Consider the following 19,852-nt stretch of genomic DNA (forward strand, 5'->3'; position numbering starts at 1 on the left):
GTATTTACATGTAAATATGGCAACCAGTAAAATAGCATCCATGAGGATGAAGGTTGTGTTGTAAAAAGAATGAATTTGAGCCCTAACTGTTTTTTTGTTTTTTTTTGCTCTGATGTGGAAACACTGGTATGAGTTGCATTTGCCCGTACTTTACAGGACACTATTATGGGTTGTTTTTAAGGGTATGAATAATTCACCTATATGATTGGATCAATTGGAGGACTTGTTGACCTAAACACATATAAGATCACCACTGCACTTTTGACTGTCGTGATTGCTCTGTTTGCTTTGTTCAAACACAGACACTATAGTTGTGTTTACATGGCCAAATATTTCCTCAGTCCAACTAAAATCATCCTAAACATAGTTTACTTGCAAATGACCAGATGAGTTGTGCATTTTCTGGCTGACGAGCATGTATTGAACAACTTGAGCCTGTCTACAAAGTTGTTGAAAATACGACAAAAGCGGATAACTAAGTTCAGTTTTCCTAACTTTACTGTTAAAGTTGTTTTCGTTCAGTAGAAGAAGACGAGCACAACTGATACACACTGCATCCTGCGAGCAATTTTTTTGTTTTTCTTATTTTACTCTCCTGATATTTGTGTTTATACCATACTTGTGCCATACAGATATTTACTGTGCAGTTTGCTGCTGACACTCATCGTCCTGATGAGCACACTGACCTAAGGGTCAAGCACACCAGTCTTAATGACTGTGTGTGTGTGTGTGTGTGTGTGTGTGTGTGTGTTTAGCTTATTTTCAACAAAAGTCTTAGTTTTCTAAGAAGTAATTGAGGGACACCATTAGGTACAACAAGATGGTGTGTTTTAATGAGGGGTGCACATGTGTGTGAGTGGGTTGTTTCTGCAGGTTTGTGCGTGCGCATCTACCTGCCTTTAATTGAGTTTATTCAGTTGTGATTTAGATTCTGTACCACCAAGAGAGAAATAAAAGCACTTACTTATCTATACGTTCCCTCCTGCCCCATTCAATATTCCCATAGATCTGTTTCGGTGTGTGTGGGCTTCATGTGTATTTCATTGCATGAGGCCGTTTGGCGCTCGATACATCAAAATGGTTCGATACAAATCCGTTAATTTAAGAGGCAGGAGGTATAATGAATGTCCCACCCACCTGACGCGAGGCAGCTCTGATTGATGACGCTTTGCACACCAGTGCGTCCAACAGAAACAGCTAAAGCTACAGTTAACTTCCATGACTCCGCTTATACTGCATCACCCAATTGAACTAGGCCTCATATCCCTTCAATAGATAGATAGGTAGATAGATAGATAGGTAGATAGAGCCAGTTGTCAACCCCGGTTAAATCAAGGGGTTCACTTAATTTTTCACACGCTGTATCTGCATTTTGGCATAAGTTTGTCAAACAAATAATGACATGTGATGTGTCATTGTTCTTACCACATTTCAAGACTTGGTAAGGACCTGATGATTCATTATGATATCCTGATACGTAAAACCTTAGAATTGAAAGAGACTGTAGCCATTTTTTCCCTTTTTTTTGACACAGCGGTATCTATTTGTGTAAATCCTTTGATTTCAACGAAAACGTGTCTGTTTAAATCAAGATTTTAAATAAAAACAGTCCATAAAAAGAAATCTCTTATCAGTCAGAGGTTAGTTTGTATCTCTGACTGCATGAGCTGGATGAATTAATTTATGAATGATTTACTGAGTGTGGGTACTGGAAAGAGCCTCTTCAATTGCAAAGAAGCTATTAGGTTGAGTCATTCATTTGTTCGCTGCCAGCCTCTATCCTTTCATTTCTCTCTAATTCTCCTCTGTCCTTTTACGACCGAACCTCTTTCAACCAGCACTTCCTCTCTTTTCGTCCTCCTTCATCTCTCTCACCCTCCACTCTCATCTTCATCCCTCCTCAGCCCCGCTCTCTTTCATGGCCCCTGTGGTGTTGACCATGTGTGAATGGGACTGAATGATGGGTGGGAGGCTGCACGCAGGGCAGTCGCACATGTGCGTGACACACATAAACAATTCCAAGTGGTGGGTACGTGTGTTGAGGAGGATGAGTCACTCCCCGCACGACGCACAGTATGCTCGCAGGAGACTGCATCCTAGTTAATACAACACAAATGCACACACACAAACATGTTCTCATAAAACAAAATCTAGCTACAAAAGGCTTTTACTTACATGCATGATTGATGGCGTTCATGTATCCTTTTAATGAGCTGGGTTTATGTTTGCACCTTTGCCTGTCATTAAGTGGCTGTGTGTGTTTTTGTCCTTAATGTGCTAACTTTGCATATATGTGCTTGTGTGTGTGTGTGTGTGTGTGTGTGTGTGTGTGTGCTAGGTCTGATAAGGCTTTTCATTAGTGTTTCCCATATATACCCTGAAGGCTACAGCTCCATCTTGTGTCATCTGTCATTTCTATCTTTCTGTGCGCTTGTTTTTTTTTGTATCTTTTCTTTTCTACTTATGCAGACGTGTCCACATTCGATCTCCCAAAATTCCAATTTGAGTTAAAGTGAATATTGCATTGTTACATTTTACATTTTTCATAATGAAATGTTTTTGATTCGCCAAATATAAAATGGACATGTGTTAAGATAGAAGGTAGTTTAACTCTAACCAAGCATCACACTGTTGTTGTTGTTGTTGTTACACCCCAACCTGTGAGGCCATGACATGAAGCAGAGAATTACAGAGTTTAGGCAACTAAAGTATCCTCATTTAGCCTCTAAAGCAGAGATACTCATTGCGCGGCTCACGAGCCACATGTGGCTCCTCAAGCTTTAATTGGTGGCTCGCACTCGCATAGTAGCTTATAACAATACGGTAACAATAACAATACATTTTTTCAAATAACATTTCAAATAACCTGGCAACGCAGCCCGCTTAAACCACTTCACACTTGACCACAGTGCACGCTAGCTCCTTTAGCCAGCGCGAGATGCAGGCACAATGGATCGGTTTTTAAGTAAAAAAAAGGGCAAAAACCAACACAAAAGCCATGCCCATCTTGAATGTCTCACTATGATTACAACAACAAACTACAAATACAACATGAAGAAAGTCAAAGGCATGCATGCCAGCTTCTGCTCATCCCAGTATTGAGGCAAATATGGTCTTAATTGAAAATGTATTGGCTGTGTTGTTTCTTTTTTTGTGGGATGTTTTATATGTAGAAATGCATATTTGCAAAAGGGGACTTATTATGTTGACGTAAAAGTGGCTCTTCCCTTGATTTTGCTCTGCCAATGTGGCTCTTGTGAAAAAAATAGTGAGTATCACTGCTCTAAAGGATAAAAAGTAAAGGTATGAATACTCATGTGTGAGCTCCATCAACAACAGAGTGTCAGCAGGTGTGGTTCCAGAGCTCCACCAGTGGTACTATTGGTTGGAGCAGACTGCTCACAATCACCTTTGTGGAGATGGGGCCGTTTTCATTTGACGAAGACGACCTGAAGCTAACACTTATTGAGTATTGAGCTTTAAAATGGTGCCATTAATTTTACATTCATTTAGATGACAGCAGGCTGCAACAACAGGCACGCCAGCAGAGACTTAAAACACTCAGATCACACGTGTGATGACAGCGGGACTCAGGTCCCGCATGCAGTACGGTGTGAAACCAAACCTAAGTTGATCAAATCTACAGCGTACACCTTGGTTTGGCCCACGGTGTTGACTTTCAGGTGTGAAAAAGCCCGATCACAGTTTACCCCCACGCTTCAGACATTACCTTTCCTCTCCTCATAGTTCAGTAAAAGTGCGGAGGGGCCTATAACGTGAACATATCTTGCTGGGAAAGCTTATGGCTTCTGCTGCCATAAAATGGTCATAAAAGTGATACATTTTACTTAGCCGAGATATTGAATGCATCCATAAATTAATTTAAGCTTTAATCTAGACTTATCACAGCACACAGCATGACGAAATCAAGCCTTTTGTGTTTTGAAGTTAATGAAATTGTCTTCTATTTGGGATTTCCTCTTGTGTAAAAATCTGATCTGACGTGTGTTTCTCCTTTGCAGGAACATTCAGAGGTGTATGTAAGAAGATTGATCATTTCCCAGAGGATGCCGACTATGAAGCAGATGCTGCAGAATATCTCCTCCGTAAGTCACACGGCCACTCTCAACTATACCTGAGTGTACAACCATTTCTACAGTAGGACGAATACATATTAAAAAATGAATTCATTATTCAGAACTCATCTCTAGTGTCAACGTCACAACAAGAGTTTGCTATCAACACACAGAACGTTCCAAAAGACGGAACCCAGTTTAATTCTTGAAATGATTTTCCAGTGTCTTAAAACTGCTTTGACAGCTTTGATCAACCCAACCGCAATAACAGAAAACCTCCCTCGTGATACAGGTGGCATTCTCCATCTGTCCCTTAACAGTTATACAACAGAGGTCAACTCTGAAAGACCAAAGCTGCCGTCCAATAGCTGCCGTTTAAAATTGTCTGTAAGGGTTGAAACAATTTCTCAGGAACCCTACAACTTCTCATATATAATGCAGGAAACTTTCCCACTGCTGTTTTACACATCCAACATGAATTGCCCTTCATCGGTTTTTTCCTTTGGGGTCTTGTTGAAGTGTGGTGACATCCGTGTCATCTTGACATGTCCTCTTTATTCTCTTTACATATTTCCCACACAGTCAGACTGTTGAAACATTTCCCTTGATCGAATTTTAATATTTTGTCAAAACATAGAAACTGAAACCGATACAATGTCCAGGAAGTCCAAAATATGATTCTTTGTTAAAACCATCCAACTGCTTCCAGAGTCCATATTTCAGACCAGAATCCTCCTCAAACACATGAATTGGTTCCCAAGACCAATGGTCTCACCCTCAATGATTAAAAAAAAATGGCCAAAATCAACCTGTACCAGTTCCAGCTCATCTGTATTTCTGATCAATTCGTTCCATAAGGGTTAGGGTTAGGGTTATCCTTGGTTGACTTCAGCCTCTCCTTCCTTTCATTCTCCTACGAGTTGTCAGTTTGTCAGTGCAAGCCTGACAAGAAGTATTATAACAGCCTTACTTGGTAATACTGGGATAAAACTCAAAGAAATGTCAGCCAGTTCATTGAAACTTGCCTTATATTACCCATCAGTGAGATTCCAGCCAGCATCTTGATTGTTTGCTGTACCCACATATCTCAATCCCAGACATAAAAGGAGGATGGCGTAAAGATACAGAGTGAGGTTTTATTTTGCTTAAAACAAAAAGAAGGGCGCTCTTTCTATTTTTTTCTTCTTCTGCCATTTCAAACAGAGTAGAGATAGACGCAGGGTGAAAACTGCAACAAAAGAAAGAGAAAATGGATTTACCCTGTGCCTCTTTTTTATTGCTCCAGTGAGCACAGAGCAGCATCCCCTCAGGCAGCCAGTTAGGCCACAGGATTCAGGGCCGATCGGCCAATGAGAAGCAGGGACCTAGTGACCGGCATTTCATACAGCCCAGGGGTGTGGGCCACGGGGGGCGGGGCTAGTCTGCTCTGCGATTCCAGTCGCCCGTCATGGCGGAAATATTTTTCAACAAATATGAAGAAGACAGATTCACATTCAGAAACTCTAATGAACAACAGAATTGGCCGGTTCACTGAAGTCATTTGTGAAGCTGCACCTGCGATGCAAAAAAAAAAAAAAAAAACGGACCCGCTTTTCAGCATGTCTAAAAATACGACATGGGTGATTTCTGCATGAGAAACTGCAAAGCTGTCTGCAAATATCCTTCAATGGGTTATCCCATTATGCTCACATATGGGTCTCTGACAAATACTTTCACCCCTACTGCGGCCTCGCTTTCATATTCATCATCTCTGTTATTCATTATTTTGCCGTGCATATGTCAGTGTGACTCTCCATCTGTCTTGGTTTTTGGCCATCTTTTCCCTCTCAATCCATTTCTTCCTCTCTCTCACTCTCTCCAGCAAGGCCTCTGAATGCTTTAGCATGTTCTGAATTCCGGCTCAGTGAGGCGTGCGGCACAGTACTGCAACATGCATGTCTCCAGTGTATGTGTAAAGTGGTACAGTTTTTGTTCTTTCGGCACCGTCCCCTAACTCGGTGAACTTGAAATTAAATTACTGCAATGTTCAAGGGCTGACACGGGTAGTATTTTTCGGTGGTCTAGTTTTTCTGCTTGAGTTACAGTTTAGCATGGTTTTAATATTAATCTAGTCCTTTCAGGCCACAAGACTGACACGGTGTACAGAAAAAGGAATGATAAAAGTTTTGTCTTCAAATGTGCGGAAAGGAAGGATCCAGAAACTGAGCCGATAGAGGAGTTTCTTAACTGTGATCTAAACAATCATCCACGAACTCTGAGTAAATTCAAATACAAACTTGTCTTAGTCGTTGAAAATTAATTGATATATTTAGTGTCTGAGATCTGTCCGAATGAGAGCCAAATAAACGTGAATCAGAAGCCAAAAATGATGTCTGAAAGGCACCAGCTCTACTCTGCACAAACTTTTGTGCCTTTCATTTTTGTGACCGAGTTGACTCTTCTTCTTCTTCTTCTTCTTCTTCTTGTTTACCTCCTCATTGGTGCACAGGTGCCGTGCGCGCCTCCAGTATCTTCCCCATCATGAGTGTTGGTCTTCTGTTCCTGGGGGGGCTCTGTGTGGCTGCCAGTGAGTTTTACCGGAGCAGACACAACGTCATCCTCAGTGCAGGAATCTTCTTCGTATCTGCAGGTCAGTCGCTGCTCCATGTGCGCGTTTGTGTGAATTAATGTTTTTCCTTCCTCTTTTTAGTAGATTATCTGTCACATTTGGGTTTCAGGTACAGGAAGCAGAAAGGCTTGGATGCAAATTATACACATTATCTTTATTGGCATTCATGCTGTGTGTCATATACATGCCGTGGCCAGGTATTGTCAGAGCAATGCTTCTTTCCATAAAACTATCTCTGGCCTGCTGGAAACAGCTTAAATTGGCTTAAATTGGGTCTGATATTTGGCAATTTTTTTATTTTTTCCATAGATTTAACTACAAGGACGACTGCTGCATTTGGGATCGCAATAAAGGGGGCTGTGTATTAGCAGTGGTTCCGTTACTGTGGCGCAGCTTTAAGCAGAAGACGTGCTACATTCAAATATTTGTCTACAAGCCCATCAGCCCGTCTTAAGCACACAGAAGAGTCTGTGTGAGTGTTGAAAGAGGATGCAGTGGAATACCATGATTCCACTTTAATACACAGTGAGGATGTGGGACACCTAATCTGTCAGATGGATGCTGACACTAAATCTCAACATAAACATATATGCTCAAGTCCCTGACACACACACACACACACACACACAGAGTTGTGATTGCTATTCAGTGTGATGCGCATGGTCGAATTGATTCTTGTGGTAAATAATTACCAATTTGGCCTAGACAGTTTACACCAAGTCAGCAGCTGATTCTGGTTCATTTTAGATGGTTATTTGTCCCCATTGTTATTTCCACCACACTATACGAGAACTTAATCATGAAAGAATCTTTTTAGAATAAGCTACATACAATGACTCTTGTTAATAATTCCGTCAAGCTGCCGTAGGGATCACTGGTGCCTGGAGAAAATGTATAACTGTGTTGACTTTCAAAGTAAAGTGCAACTTATCTCAGGCGGAGAGAGCGCAATCTATTTCGGGAGCAGGATCAGTGCCAGTGACTCAAAGAGACTAAACAAACTGATGAGAAATTTCGAAAATGCCCTGGAGCTGATTATGCAAAGAATACTGCAAAATCTGCTCAAAATAATGCACAAAAAGCTGCTCACTCTCTGTGTAAGTCAGAGGCTTCTTCAGCTCAGCTGCAACAAAGAACGTCACAGAAGGTCATTCCTGCCCAAAGCAAAAAAAATTACTTTTTATTAAATGACTAAAACTGTTATTTATGCTTTGTGGTGCCAGATAATTTTCTATTTTGGGATTATTCAAGTACTATTTAATTCAATTTAATTAGATTCATACAAATTTTACAATTACTTTTTGTTTGATTTGCCAAGGCTGTCACACACTCCTTTTTTTTCCTTTTCTCTCTAGATGTAGATCCAGCGAAGATCATAAAATACAGTTGTAGGTTATTAAAAAGCAGCATACAGCCTATGGTTTAAAGTGACAGTTGTGCATCTGTTGTCTCAACTCGTCTCTTATCGTGTGTTTACCCAGCCTCCTCTGCCCACATCTCATTTCGGAATGATTCAAACACGAGGAGTGGAGGAAAGGGATCGAGAATTTATCAAACAGAAATGATGGGAAGGGAAACGCGTGAAATGCATAAAAAGGCAAAATAGGACAAACACAAGGAAATGGTGGAAAAGTGGAGCCCTACTCAGCATTCAATGGACATTGGAAGCTCAGATATTCGTATCATAAGAAGGAAAAAATTCATGACTCTCAGTAACTCCAGATTTGATGTACTACCCCAAAACACAGCATACACAGTAAACAGAATATCTCTGTTATTATTCTTGATCCAATAAAGCATTAGTACCTATTGTGAATTTTCAGCCTTTGTTTGTTAGTCGAATGAACAGCAAGACTGCTGATGAGTTTTTGTTGCTCATAGAAAAGCAACACATCCCCATTTTGTGCTTTGAATGTTTGGAGGTCAAAAATAATGGCAAGACTTCCCACTCACAGGATACATCAAACGTTGTATGCCATTGCCATAAAGTGTATAACAGATATCTTTGCTTCCTTAAGGATAAAGTCATGTCAACAACCTTTGATACTTTCAAAAAGAAATTACATTTCCATCATCCTCAGTTGTTTTATGTGTTCAGTGCTAATTAGGATGGTAGGAGCTAACAGGCTACACACAAGTGGTGGTCGTGGCTAACGATATACCTGCCAAGCATCACCGTGTGTCTTTGTGAGCATGATATCATGTTGAGATTAGCATTTAGCACAAAGCACTGCTGGTTGCCTCTCTGTGCTGCCTGACATTTGACTCTTAGGGGCCTTTAAACACCAAACCGACATGAGGAACCAGAGGCAACGAGAGCCCCCCTGTGGGGCCACCTTGCTTTGCCTACGTCTGAACAAAGAAAGTAGCACATGAACACACGCAAAGACAACTTCCAACTGCCAAATGAAGTCCGACAGCGGTGATGATGTGCAGACACCTGAAATATGAGAGAAACACACTTCGAGACTATGTGCCCGCTTCCAATTGTTGACTTGGTTTATCAGGCCCGTTAGACTCAATCCCATTTCTTTTGGTTTCTCATTTTGTCATAGTTAGCTACATACTCGCTAGCCTGTATGACTTTTGTGTTTCTCTTTAGTTGAATTAACAAGTTATACACCAGCAATGTACTTGCTCTATTGGATTGAATTGAATTTGCTATTAATTTCTCATAACACTTATTTGAAGTGCGCATCTGAAAAATGTAAGTTTCAAGGCCCCTCACTTCGCCCCATACCTCGATCCAAGAATGTGACACCCTAGAACTTAAAGGATAGTGCTAATTGGTAGGTCGGAGTGGTGAAGGGCCTGAGTTTTCTGTATTATTCTTTGTCAGGATGAGTAGGTCTTTTCCTCATGTTATAGTCTTATTGATTTTCTGTCTCTCTTCCAGGCCTCAGTAACATAATTGGAATTATTGTATATATCTCGGCCAATTCTGGCGACCCGGGTCAAAGTGACAGCAAGAAGTCTTACTCCTATGGCTGGTCATTCTACTTTGGGGCCCTTTCCTTCATCATGGCCGAAATGGTGGGCGTTCTGGCTGTGCACATGTTCATCGAGAAGCACCGTAAGCTGCGGGCCAAGTCCCGCACTGAGCTCATAAAGAAGTCTGCCTTCAGCCGCATCCCCTCCTATCGCTACCGCTTCCGGCGCCGTTCCAGTGTGCGTTCATCCGAGGCCCCCAGCCGCGATACTTCACCATTGGGGAAAGGTGGCTACACTGGGCCTGCCGCCTCCGAGATGCCCATGTACACGCTGAACCCACGAGAGGCGGGCAATGCTGGCACCAAACCGGGTGGCGGCATGGGTGGGCTGCTCAACTCAGAGAGGGAGTTCCTACAGAGCAGCACGCTCACTAAAGACTACAGCAAGGACCCCAACCGCAGGACCACACCCGTCTGAGAGGGTTTGGCTATAGATATCATCTAATCATAGTATCAAAGAGGAGGAGGATGAGAAATGGGTGGGATATACAAGCAAACACAGGCGATATTCAGGGTAATGGGGGTGGGAAGGGGTTTGATAAACTACGACAGGAACTGTGAACTTTTAGCCTTTGAACTGTGAATCCTGAGCCCTGTGAGTGTTTCAGTGTGTGTAATAGGACTGCTTTTGATGGAGAAGTTGTTCCCAAGTCCACTTCACCACATATCACTGTAGTTATATTTGTAACTCCTTAATATGGTCTTAAGCCACATACATTTTATGTTCTTGACTTGTATGTCCATAAATGTTCTTCCTGAGATTTTCAAAAAGGAGAGACAGGACTGATATTGTTAGTGGTTTCTTGTTTGGGGCAACTTCTCCTAAAAAAAAAAAAAAAAAGAAGAAGAAAATAATGTGAATTTGAGGAGAAGAAGAAAGAAGCGATAAACTTGGTGTGATCTTTTGACTTCTCTCCTCCTTACCTTTTGGATTGCAGCTGAGTTGGATCAATGAAGGGAACAGCCTTAGAGCTCCAAGCTGAATCTCTAATTACGATACTATTTAAAAGTGAGGAAGTTACCACCTTCACACGAGGGAAGGATTCATTTTCAGTTCAGCTGGTTTCAGAATATAAACTGACGCCACAATTAGTCCATCCATGGCAGCGCATTTGTGGCACCACTTATTTTTCTATACATATTGTAAATATACTGCTTTCACGCTCACCTCATTACTCTCTGAACTGAAACTGAAGCTTTTTCCTGAAAATATTTACCCCCAACTCTCTGATCCCAGGTCAGTTGTTAAACCTGCATAGTACTTTGTTAGTGCACTGACCGCAGATCAGCTGTTGGAAGTTGAGTAGAAAAAGGTGTGTCTCAAGAAAACTAATGAATCTCTTTTAGATGGTATTGTTTGATCCATTGGTGCTTCCTTTTATTTGTTTTTTTTCTGCCACTTTTTGATTTTTGATTTTTTTTTAATTATTATTATTTCTACCTGAAACTTGAGATGATCAAATATTTTTCTCTCTGTCTGTCTGTTTTCCGTCATGAATCACCTTTCGCCTCCCATGTTTTTTCCGTGTAGCCCCATATCACAGCTCACTTGCACCTCCTGCACACCTTCACGCATCCTGTCATCCTGTCTTTCCTTTCCGTGAAAAGGACCCCTGACTAGATTTAGGTCCTGTCTTCCGTTGGTGTCGCTTGTAGACCAGTTAGGTTTTCTGGAGGTTATTGGTTCAAGGTATGGCGGAGTGGAGACCACTGAGCTGTGAATTTGCTTTAAGGCAGTGCCAAAAAGACATTTGACAGACTAGAGGTGGACTTGTCTTGTTTGCCCACTACCTCTTGGTGAACATATTTTAGACTGATTTAATATAAAGTTGTCTTTAATTGCCAGAACAACTGTTAAACTTCCAAGTGCAGTAATAAACACTGAGAAAATGCTCATTTCAGTCCGAGAACCCATCTCTCCAATGGAATGCCTGTTTGTATGTGGCACACAATTTACACATAGGTCGATAAATAGAACTGGATGGAGGAAATCCATTGCATTATTCAAAATGCCTCATTCATTTAAACTGTTGCTCACAGCCTCCTCTGTGTATACGTCTACATAGATATAAACACACACCCACTTGTGAGCCTAAACATATCCTTTCCGATGTCTCCTCCGCCGTGACATGCACAGACGGACGGGGTCTTATCATATCTCCCCAGTCCTTACTAGGAAATTTCTGTTTCAACAAGCCCCTCTCTACAAATGTGGGATGCAGTGTAAAATGTAAATACAAATATATTGTCCTCATACTATTATCAATTTAAGGTGTAGATCCTTTTCCAGTTAAAATTAGGACATCATATTCTTATTGACGTTTAACATGGCATCCCACCTAGATGTGTAGTCCTTTAAAAAAAAAAAAAACGTGAATTTTGCTGTGAAATTTCAGAAATATTTTTGGTCAGGAGTTGAGCCAGCTTTCAGAGATGTAATGATGCCACTGAAACTTAACGTGGCTTCGGTTTATCGGACTTCTCCTGTAATATTACAGATTTGCTTTTTTTTTTTACTTGATCTGAGAGAAATCTGTCTCCTCATAAGAAGAAGAGACGGCAAAGGGATGAAAGGTGTATTGCCCAGCAGCGCAAAGAAACAGACGCCACACTTTGCAAAACTAAAGAAAAAGACACCACACAAGAAAAAGAAAAGTAATGTCTGTATCAAGAGACTGAATTTAGCAAATTACAGAGTAACAACTGCACATGTGTACATCAGTGTGTACGCACACACACACACACACACACACAAGGGGAAGGGTTTTGGAAGAATGAGAAGAAGCCATAAAACACTGAGGGAAGAAGCTGTTGTCAGAAAACGAGCCGAAAAATTTCACAGCAATTTTTTTTATTCAGCCTTTTTCTGTAACTGTGAATAGCAAGTGAAACTCAGAAGAGTTAAACATCCATTTTTATTCGTGACCTCCCTAAGCCATCATTGCACTGTTTTGTATAAACTAAACATGAAACGACATCGAGCTGATACCTCCACGCTCTGTTCTGACAGTTATTGCCCTGTTAATAAAAGACGTTCTAAACCTTAGTCACACTGTTTAATTTATGATGCTGCTGTTTTATCTCCTGTCTTTTACGCCATAAAGGGAACATAAAGGGACAAGCGTGCATCACGATGGAATTGCTCGTGCTGTCCTCCATGTGTAAATATTAATTTTGCAAAGCTAACTACGACGTCAGCCGCCGTCATGGGCTGTGAGAGGCGGCGGTGTTGGTGGTGGTGGGGGGGGACCTCTTTTCTCCTAGCAAGGGCTTTTAATTTTTAAAGGACAGGAGCACACAAGGGCTTTTTATGCTCAGCACTGCAGCAATGTCGTTTTAAGGGTGTAATGTTGGAGAGGGGAGGAAAAGGCAAAGTACATTTGCACAGAAACAATGGTTTTTAAACCAGCTGAACAGCTAACCAATAATATAGCGTGCTTCATGCATGAGAGGCAGAGGTAGAGAAAGCAGGAAGGCTGTGCTCTTCTCAGCTTCTTTTTTTTTTGGTTAACTTTAGGCTAGATGAGTAACAAAGTGATTAGGGATGAATATTGCCTTAAGCAAAGTAAGGATAATTAAGAATTATTTGAGTTGCTTAAGATTCAAACATGTATTAGCAAAATAATTACTCATACTCAGTGCCAAATATTACTCAAAATGTTTCCTGTGTATCACAGCCTCCAGATTAGCTTTAGATCGTAGGTTCGCTGCTGTACTTACTCTTTTGTGTGTAGAAATTACTGACTCAGCGGTTGTAGCTATGTAGCTCAGCACTATCAGGGGCCCCTTAGACCCTGAGGGTCTGGTAGGCGTCAAAGTTCAGAACTGCCATCCATGCCCGCATTGACCATTTAAACCATGCATCTCATATCCATTTGCTTCCAGTGCTTACATTAGCTCTATCTCAAATCAGGTCTCAAACGGCACCCTAATCTCTATACCCCATAGAGACACTCAACTGGTACATTAAAACACGCCTTACAATGATGTGTCGGCCCCTTAGCCTGAGCTCTATTGATGTTTACTCCAATAGAGTGCAGGGTGCTTTTTGAGCCTGTCTGTCTCTTCTAACCACCATACAGCTTTGATACTCTGATATCAACTAAAAATTGTATTATTAGTAAAAAAAACAAAAAAAAAACAAGATATTCTAAAGGTGCCACTGTGCAGAGAATGAGAAACTCTGTCACATATTATACTTATTAATGTATTCATTGGGGCAGGGGATTGATCGCAGGGGAAAGAGTTGGGACGCAGGAGTCGTAGTCTTTCTATTATATTATACTAGTTTCATTTTCTACTTTGATGTGGTTGTGAGGTTGTGTTGTTTTGGTCACATGGGAAGCCTCTGACAGGAGGGACATACAGAGAGACGACGGATCACTCGGACGATCTCTCATGGACATGAACCTCACCTCACTGGCGCCAGAGGCCACGTTTGCCAGCGGGACGCTCAGCACTGCAGTACACACACGTACATACATTCCAAGTACCTATACCTAAAAGTTACTATACTTCTGAGGACATTAAACCTGGCAAAATCCAGTACATTAGTTTTGGATGAAAATGCTCTTTCCATTAAGCTTGAAAGTGTACATTTTGTGAAGGCCAGCAGGGTCAAAATGATAGGGAGAGCGTGCCATGTAAAGCACCACAGTCTCAAAAATACAATTGAGTGATGACGGTCAACTTGATTTGATTAGAGATCAGAAATAAAACAAGAGAAAGACAGATATATGCCCTTAAATAGAGCTAGCTTTGCTTGGAATATTGGTCCTCATTAGTATAGGAACGTAAGCACACAAATATAAATACATTAATAGCCACAGTTGTACACACAACACACTCACACCGGGACAGCACATACTTACAGCTTCAGCTTTGCCCTGTGCAGTTCAAGGGAGAAGTGTGTCCTGTTTTAAGAAAAATCACTGTGTCATGTTAAGTGTTTCTTTGGGAGAAAAAAAAAACAACAACAACAAACTACTCCGGATGCGTCACAGTTGTGTCGATCCTCTGTGGAACTTCAAGTCTACTGAGCCAGCAAATCAAACATGGACATCCAGATGAACTGAAATGTGGATTTATTGGAATAGTTCTGAGACAAAAGACTTGCTATAAGCACTCTACACTTTGCACTCACTATCAATACACACCTACATTGACACAAATAAGGTTACTGTGTGAGGACGGCTCACCGGGAAGTTATATGCCTGCATGTTTGTGCGTGTTTGTGTGTGTTTGTGTGCGTGTTGCGTGCAGTTAGCCGCTCCTCACCCATGCACCTAGTGCCTGCCTGTCCTGCCTTCAGACAGCTCCAAGATCAGCCATGGGGCTTCCATGAAAACCTTCTCTGTGCTCCCAAGACCTAATAGGGTTACACTGGGATCAGTTTTAGAGCCAACCGCCCCCACCATTCCTCTGCATACGCAGCCATACAAGCTAATAGGACTGTTTCTGATTCAGTTGGTTCTGGTGGGTTGATTTTTTTTCTATTTTCCAGGTCTGACTGGACCATTTTATTTCTGCAAAGCTGCTGTTCATATCTGGCTTTGTTTTCCTGTATGAGGCTGAAATAGGATTGGAAGAGAGGGCTTAGCAGGATAGACAAAAATCTATTGAGTCCCTGGCGACACCTTGCCTTGAATTGGAGTAACCTGGACATCCCAAAATTAGTCTCACATGAGGAAAATCTACTATCTTGCAAAATGTAGGATATGCCTATAGGAAATTTTCAAATAATATTTCTTCTGTGAGATGACTTGAGAGGTCTTCCCCCTTGTTCTATCATTAGAGTATTGGGAATACTGTGAGTAATCACCAGAGAGGTTTGAGATAGAGTCAAAATCACTGTTTTAAAAATATCTGAGGCTAAATTGGTTGACTGACAGAGCACGAAAGGCCCAATGGACAAGTCCAGGTTTTTTTTTTCTTAATGAGCAAGTGAAATCACAAGTTGTTCTTCGCAGAAACATGAGAATAGTACAATGTGATGTATTGCTATTGGATTGCAAACAAAATGCATGTATGGGTCAAACTCTGGAGAGCCGTGTCCCAAAAAAGTTTAAAGTGTCCATTCATTTGAACTAAGCAGGGTTATCTTTGTTAGAGTCTAACGGGCATATTTGAAGACAGTGAAAGCAACAAAGACAAATCACAGAACTAAACAAAAGGGTTTTAGCCATGCCAGCAATATAACTCAAAGAGCCCCTATGAAACTCATTTAGGTGTTTATTGTTTTATTTGGAGGGCCTGCTAGAAGAGGTTTAAATGCTTTAATGTTCAAAGACCTTTGTTTTGAGACGTCCCAAACTAGCTGCTAGCAGGTTTTTGCTAATGTGTTTCACGGTGATGTAGACGTGTAAAGGAAGAAGAGCTTGGACTGTAATTAAGCTACTGCAGGCAGTTCAGGAGAAATGTCTTCTCTGAGAGAAAATGTTAGTCTTTGTGGACGTTTTGCTTTGGAACAGCAAACCTTTCGCAGGCACAAAAAAGCTATGTGAAGGATAGGGAAAACCACAAAATGTGCAACATGTCCTCTTTAATGGATGACAGCGTCAGTCAGCTGGCTACTTTGGTTTGCACTGTAGTATTGCTTTTTTTCTTTTTAAGTGAAAGGCCTCAACAACTTTTTTGGATTACCATAACATACATATATTCATACCCCCGTTCATGATAAATATTCAAATCTTTGGTGACGCCATCTCATGCAATACAAAACTGTGTCAAAGTTACAGATACAAAGAGCTGCCAGCATGACTGTAGACTCTTGAGCTATTTTTACACCCAAGGATGTTTGGAGAATTAGTTGCATGCTTTGTCCATAGCTGACTGTTCACACCTGCTCTACAGAGCGGGAGATCCTCTGTGTGAAATCTGTTCTCACAACAGGAAATAATCTGGGCAGAGCTACATGAGAAAGGACATGCTGCCGACAGTTTGCAGCCGAAAACGTAGTGTTTCGTTTGGTGGTCCCTACTTATTAGTAGGGTCGACTTCTTTTTCGTGTCGATATCTCTACACAGTGTACATGTATACACAATATCGACAAGCAGGTGAAAGGCAAAGGCCAGCGTGAAACCGTTATGAAGCATCAGCTGCTATCTACTCACTGTCCATGAAATATCTGCCGTATTCTCACATGGGCTTATTCAGAGATTTTCCAGACTTAGCATTAGACGCCTGGTGGGGTAATCTGTGAAAAGACATTTGCATTCCTACATGTAGCCCCTCTGAAACTTGTCTTGGACATTTCAGGGCTTTGTCCTTTTATGACAACAGTTTTACGTCTGTCTTCTTCACAACAGAATACAGAGTCTTAAAACTTAAGTATAACAGTGGCAAATGACTGTAACTCGACTTTGTCCATTTCAAACTGACCTGAGGACTGTTATAAAAAAGAGCCAGAGCAAACTCAGGAGAAGTGTCAGTGACATTTGTATTTATTAGACGATTTACTCATATACGTTTGCATTTAATCCGAATCAATTACGAGAGTGCCAGAGAAAAACAGACTAAAGGAATCCAAAAATATTTGAAGGTTTATTGTATGTGTAGCATTGGGCTGGTAAACAGCCTTTTTTTGAATTTTTTATTTTTTTCAGGGAATGTGTCTGGCAGGCATTGTAGCAGTTGGCTTGAAGATGAAACAGTTCAGATGGAGATGATAAATAGGAACCAGCTGTTACTCTGTGTGTCTTTAAGGGTCACACTTGGGATTGTGATTCCTTGCGGCGGTGATGAAAGTGAAAAATGAAAGCCTCAAATCAAATGTGCAGCTGGAACCTCGAGTGGCAAGTGATGGAGGAAATTTCAAAAACATTCACCTAAACGTGTGGTTATGGGTGACAGGTGTAAAGGTTCAATATGTCTTTTTATCCTGCTCCATACCTCAGAGCCCGATCATGAGATACATAGTCCTCTACAAACACATATACACACATACACGCATGCATGCAGAAACATGCTGGCACTCACATTCGTCTTTCAACACACAGGAACACAGACTGCATAACACTCACAAATACGGACATACACACACATAGCTGCCAGCCAGTTTCACTGTAAACTTTATTATGTAAACCTCCGATTAACAGCAGTCTGACATGGACACATGCTGTGAATAAAAGCACACTTTTACTTACATGATATAAATATGAATACCTATATGAAGAATATTATATACAGTATAAAGTAGAAAATAAAGAATCACCTTTTCAAAGTGTCTGTGGTGAGCTTGATTTGTATTCAAACATGTTTGTAGAAATGTATGCTATGTGTTTCTGGGATTTGATCTCTTTTCAACACACTAATGCCGGTGCTTTTTCTTTTTCTTTTTTTTATCAGAGACGTTGCCACACGCCAGCATAAATCTGCTCTGTCGTAAGGGGAGAATATTTCAAGTACAGTCTGTACAGTCCTCTCGAAACGTGCACACATATAGAGACAGGGGAGATACGCATCAGCTGGGCTGTGTCGGCAGTTCTGAATTAGCTGTCTGATAGATAAAACTTCCGCTCATATCTGCAGCTGTTACGCAGGTGTCCGAATGACAGAGAGAAAGAGGGCGGGAGGAAGGAGAGGGCCATGAGAGGAAATGTGAGGGGGAAAGAAAACGTTAATGAGGTGGCCGGAGGATGTTCCAGATCAGAGGTGTTTGAAGGTGACAAACAGAGAAGCTTGTGGAGGTCCACTTGCATAAAACATTTATGCGGGTGCGTTTTTTTTTTCTGACTCTTCTAACACTCAAGCTGGGTGAGAATGCAATCCTCCAAAGAAAGAAGAAAGGTGTACATGTAAAAACATCTCAATTGACAGTGAGGCCTACCTAAAGGAACCTCAGGCAAACTCCGGAGGTTGAACGTCCGCTCCTTCACACCTCCAAGTTGTTACATTCTGCCGGTCCTCAGTGTAATTCTCTTCCTTTGTCAGTAAACTATACCTCTTCCGAACGTCCCAACGTAGGAGCTCTTTGGATGGCGGAACACCAAATTCTCTGGCCACTGTTTTTACATCACATATCCTCCATGGTGTGCTTTGCTCGTGTATAGACGGGTGATCATCTTCTCAAGCTCTCTTTCTTCCTAAACAATTCCCACTGCTATTTCTGTCAGCTCTGACGTGCACAAGTGGGACACAATAAACGCCCGTTGAGGAAAAAAGTGCAGAGTGCACGAACGAGTAGTTTGCAGGCATTATCTGGCGCCTAAACTATACACCTCAGAGCTAAAGCCGTCAGTCTGCGAGAGGTGGAGGGATTGTTGAGCACCGGCTCACATCGGTGTGTCTCACGTAGCAAAGCTTTCGCAGGACCACTTGGTGTATTTAGGTCAAACCAACATGCTTTCCTAACCCTGGCAAACTAATGCATAAAACTAAGCAAATGGTGTTTGAAAATGAACCTGCAGAAACTAGTGGTGTACGTCGTGGTCTCACACAGTACTCAAACAGATAACTGTTCATTCATTCGTTAACTGTCTTAATATTTTCTGTCTCCATTCACATATTATTAGGTTAATAGACTTCACAGATGGGACCTTTTTGTACTGATGGTTCTTTGGGAGTGAATATCAGAATCGTCCATACAAAGCCTGGATGTTTCATATGTTTCCAATCATTCTCTCCCATTCGGAATTCTTACCAATATTATGTGTACATTTGGACTAAAATAACTAAAACAACATTATATGCACCATTTCCACTCAATGTAATACAACCTGAATTTCCTATAAATGTCTTTTTTTTTCTTTTTTTTTCCTCCTTCTCTATAGGGGCTCTGTGGACATAATGCAATTCTGCATTTTGAGTGACAGTGGGGGAAATGAGTCCTTTGATGTTTGGCTTACGTATTGCGTATTTACCCTGGTTAATTTCAGATTTGATATACATCATCTGAATGTAACATAATAGAAGGGCGTCAGGAAAATGTAATATGAGTGGGAAGATTTCAGCAGAGAGCTCAGATTCACCTTATGAATATTCATAACTGTGACATCACAGATGGAGTGCCGTTATAGAGATTAAAGTGGATGAGGAGATTACGGAAGAGTCTCCCTAGGATTGGCTGCCACTCGGTTTTTGTTCCTCTAAACTGCCTCTGTGTGCTATTTTGTCAGTCAGTTTTTGAAGTTGCTCATCTCTTCTGTTGCATGGAGATACAGTGGGCATCGTCCACGTTT

The 19,852-nt window shown here is 41.3% G+C and overlaps 1 protein-coding gene across 1 annotated transcript in view; it reads left to right on the forward strand.

Annotated features, from left to right (window-relative positions):
* The window catches only part of cacng3b (calcium channel, voltage-dependent, gamma subunit 3b), a 33,526-nt gene extending 15,631 nt beyond the window's left edge, over positions 1 to 17,895 (forward strand). Inside the window, exons 3-5 of the mRNA XM_075454349.1 lie at positions 4,023 to 4,106; positions 6,565 to 6,705; positions 9,581 to 17,895. Coding sequence (XP_075310464.1) covers positions 4,023 to 4,106; positions 6,565 to 6,705; positions 9,581 to 10,092 — 737 coding nt within the window. The 3' untranslated portion in view covers positions 10,093 to 17,895. The remainder of the gene's footprint in view (positions 1 to 4,022; positions 4,107 to 6,564; positions 6,706 to 9,580) is intronic.
* Positions 17,896 to 19,852: the final 1,957 nt, after the last annotated feature.

Source organism: Odontesthes bonariensis, chromosome 21 (genome assembly GCF_027942865.1).
Source record: "Odontesthes bonariensis isolate fOdoBon6 chromosome 21, fOdoBon6.hap1, whole genome shotgun sequence".
Lineage (NCBI taxonomy): Eukaryota > Metazoa > Chordata > Actinopteri > Atheriniformes > Atherinopsidae > Odontesthes > Odontesthes bonariensis.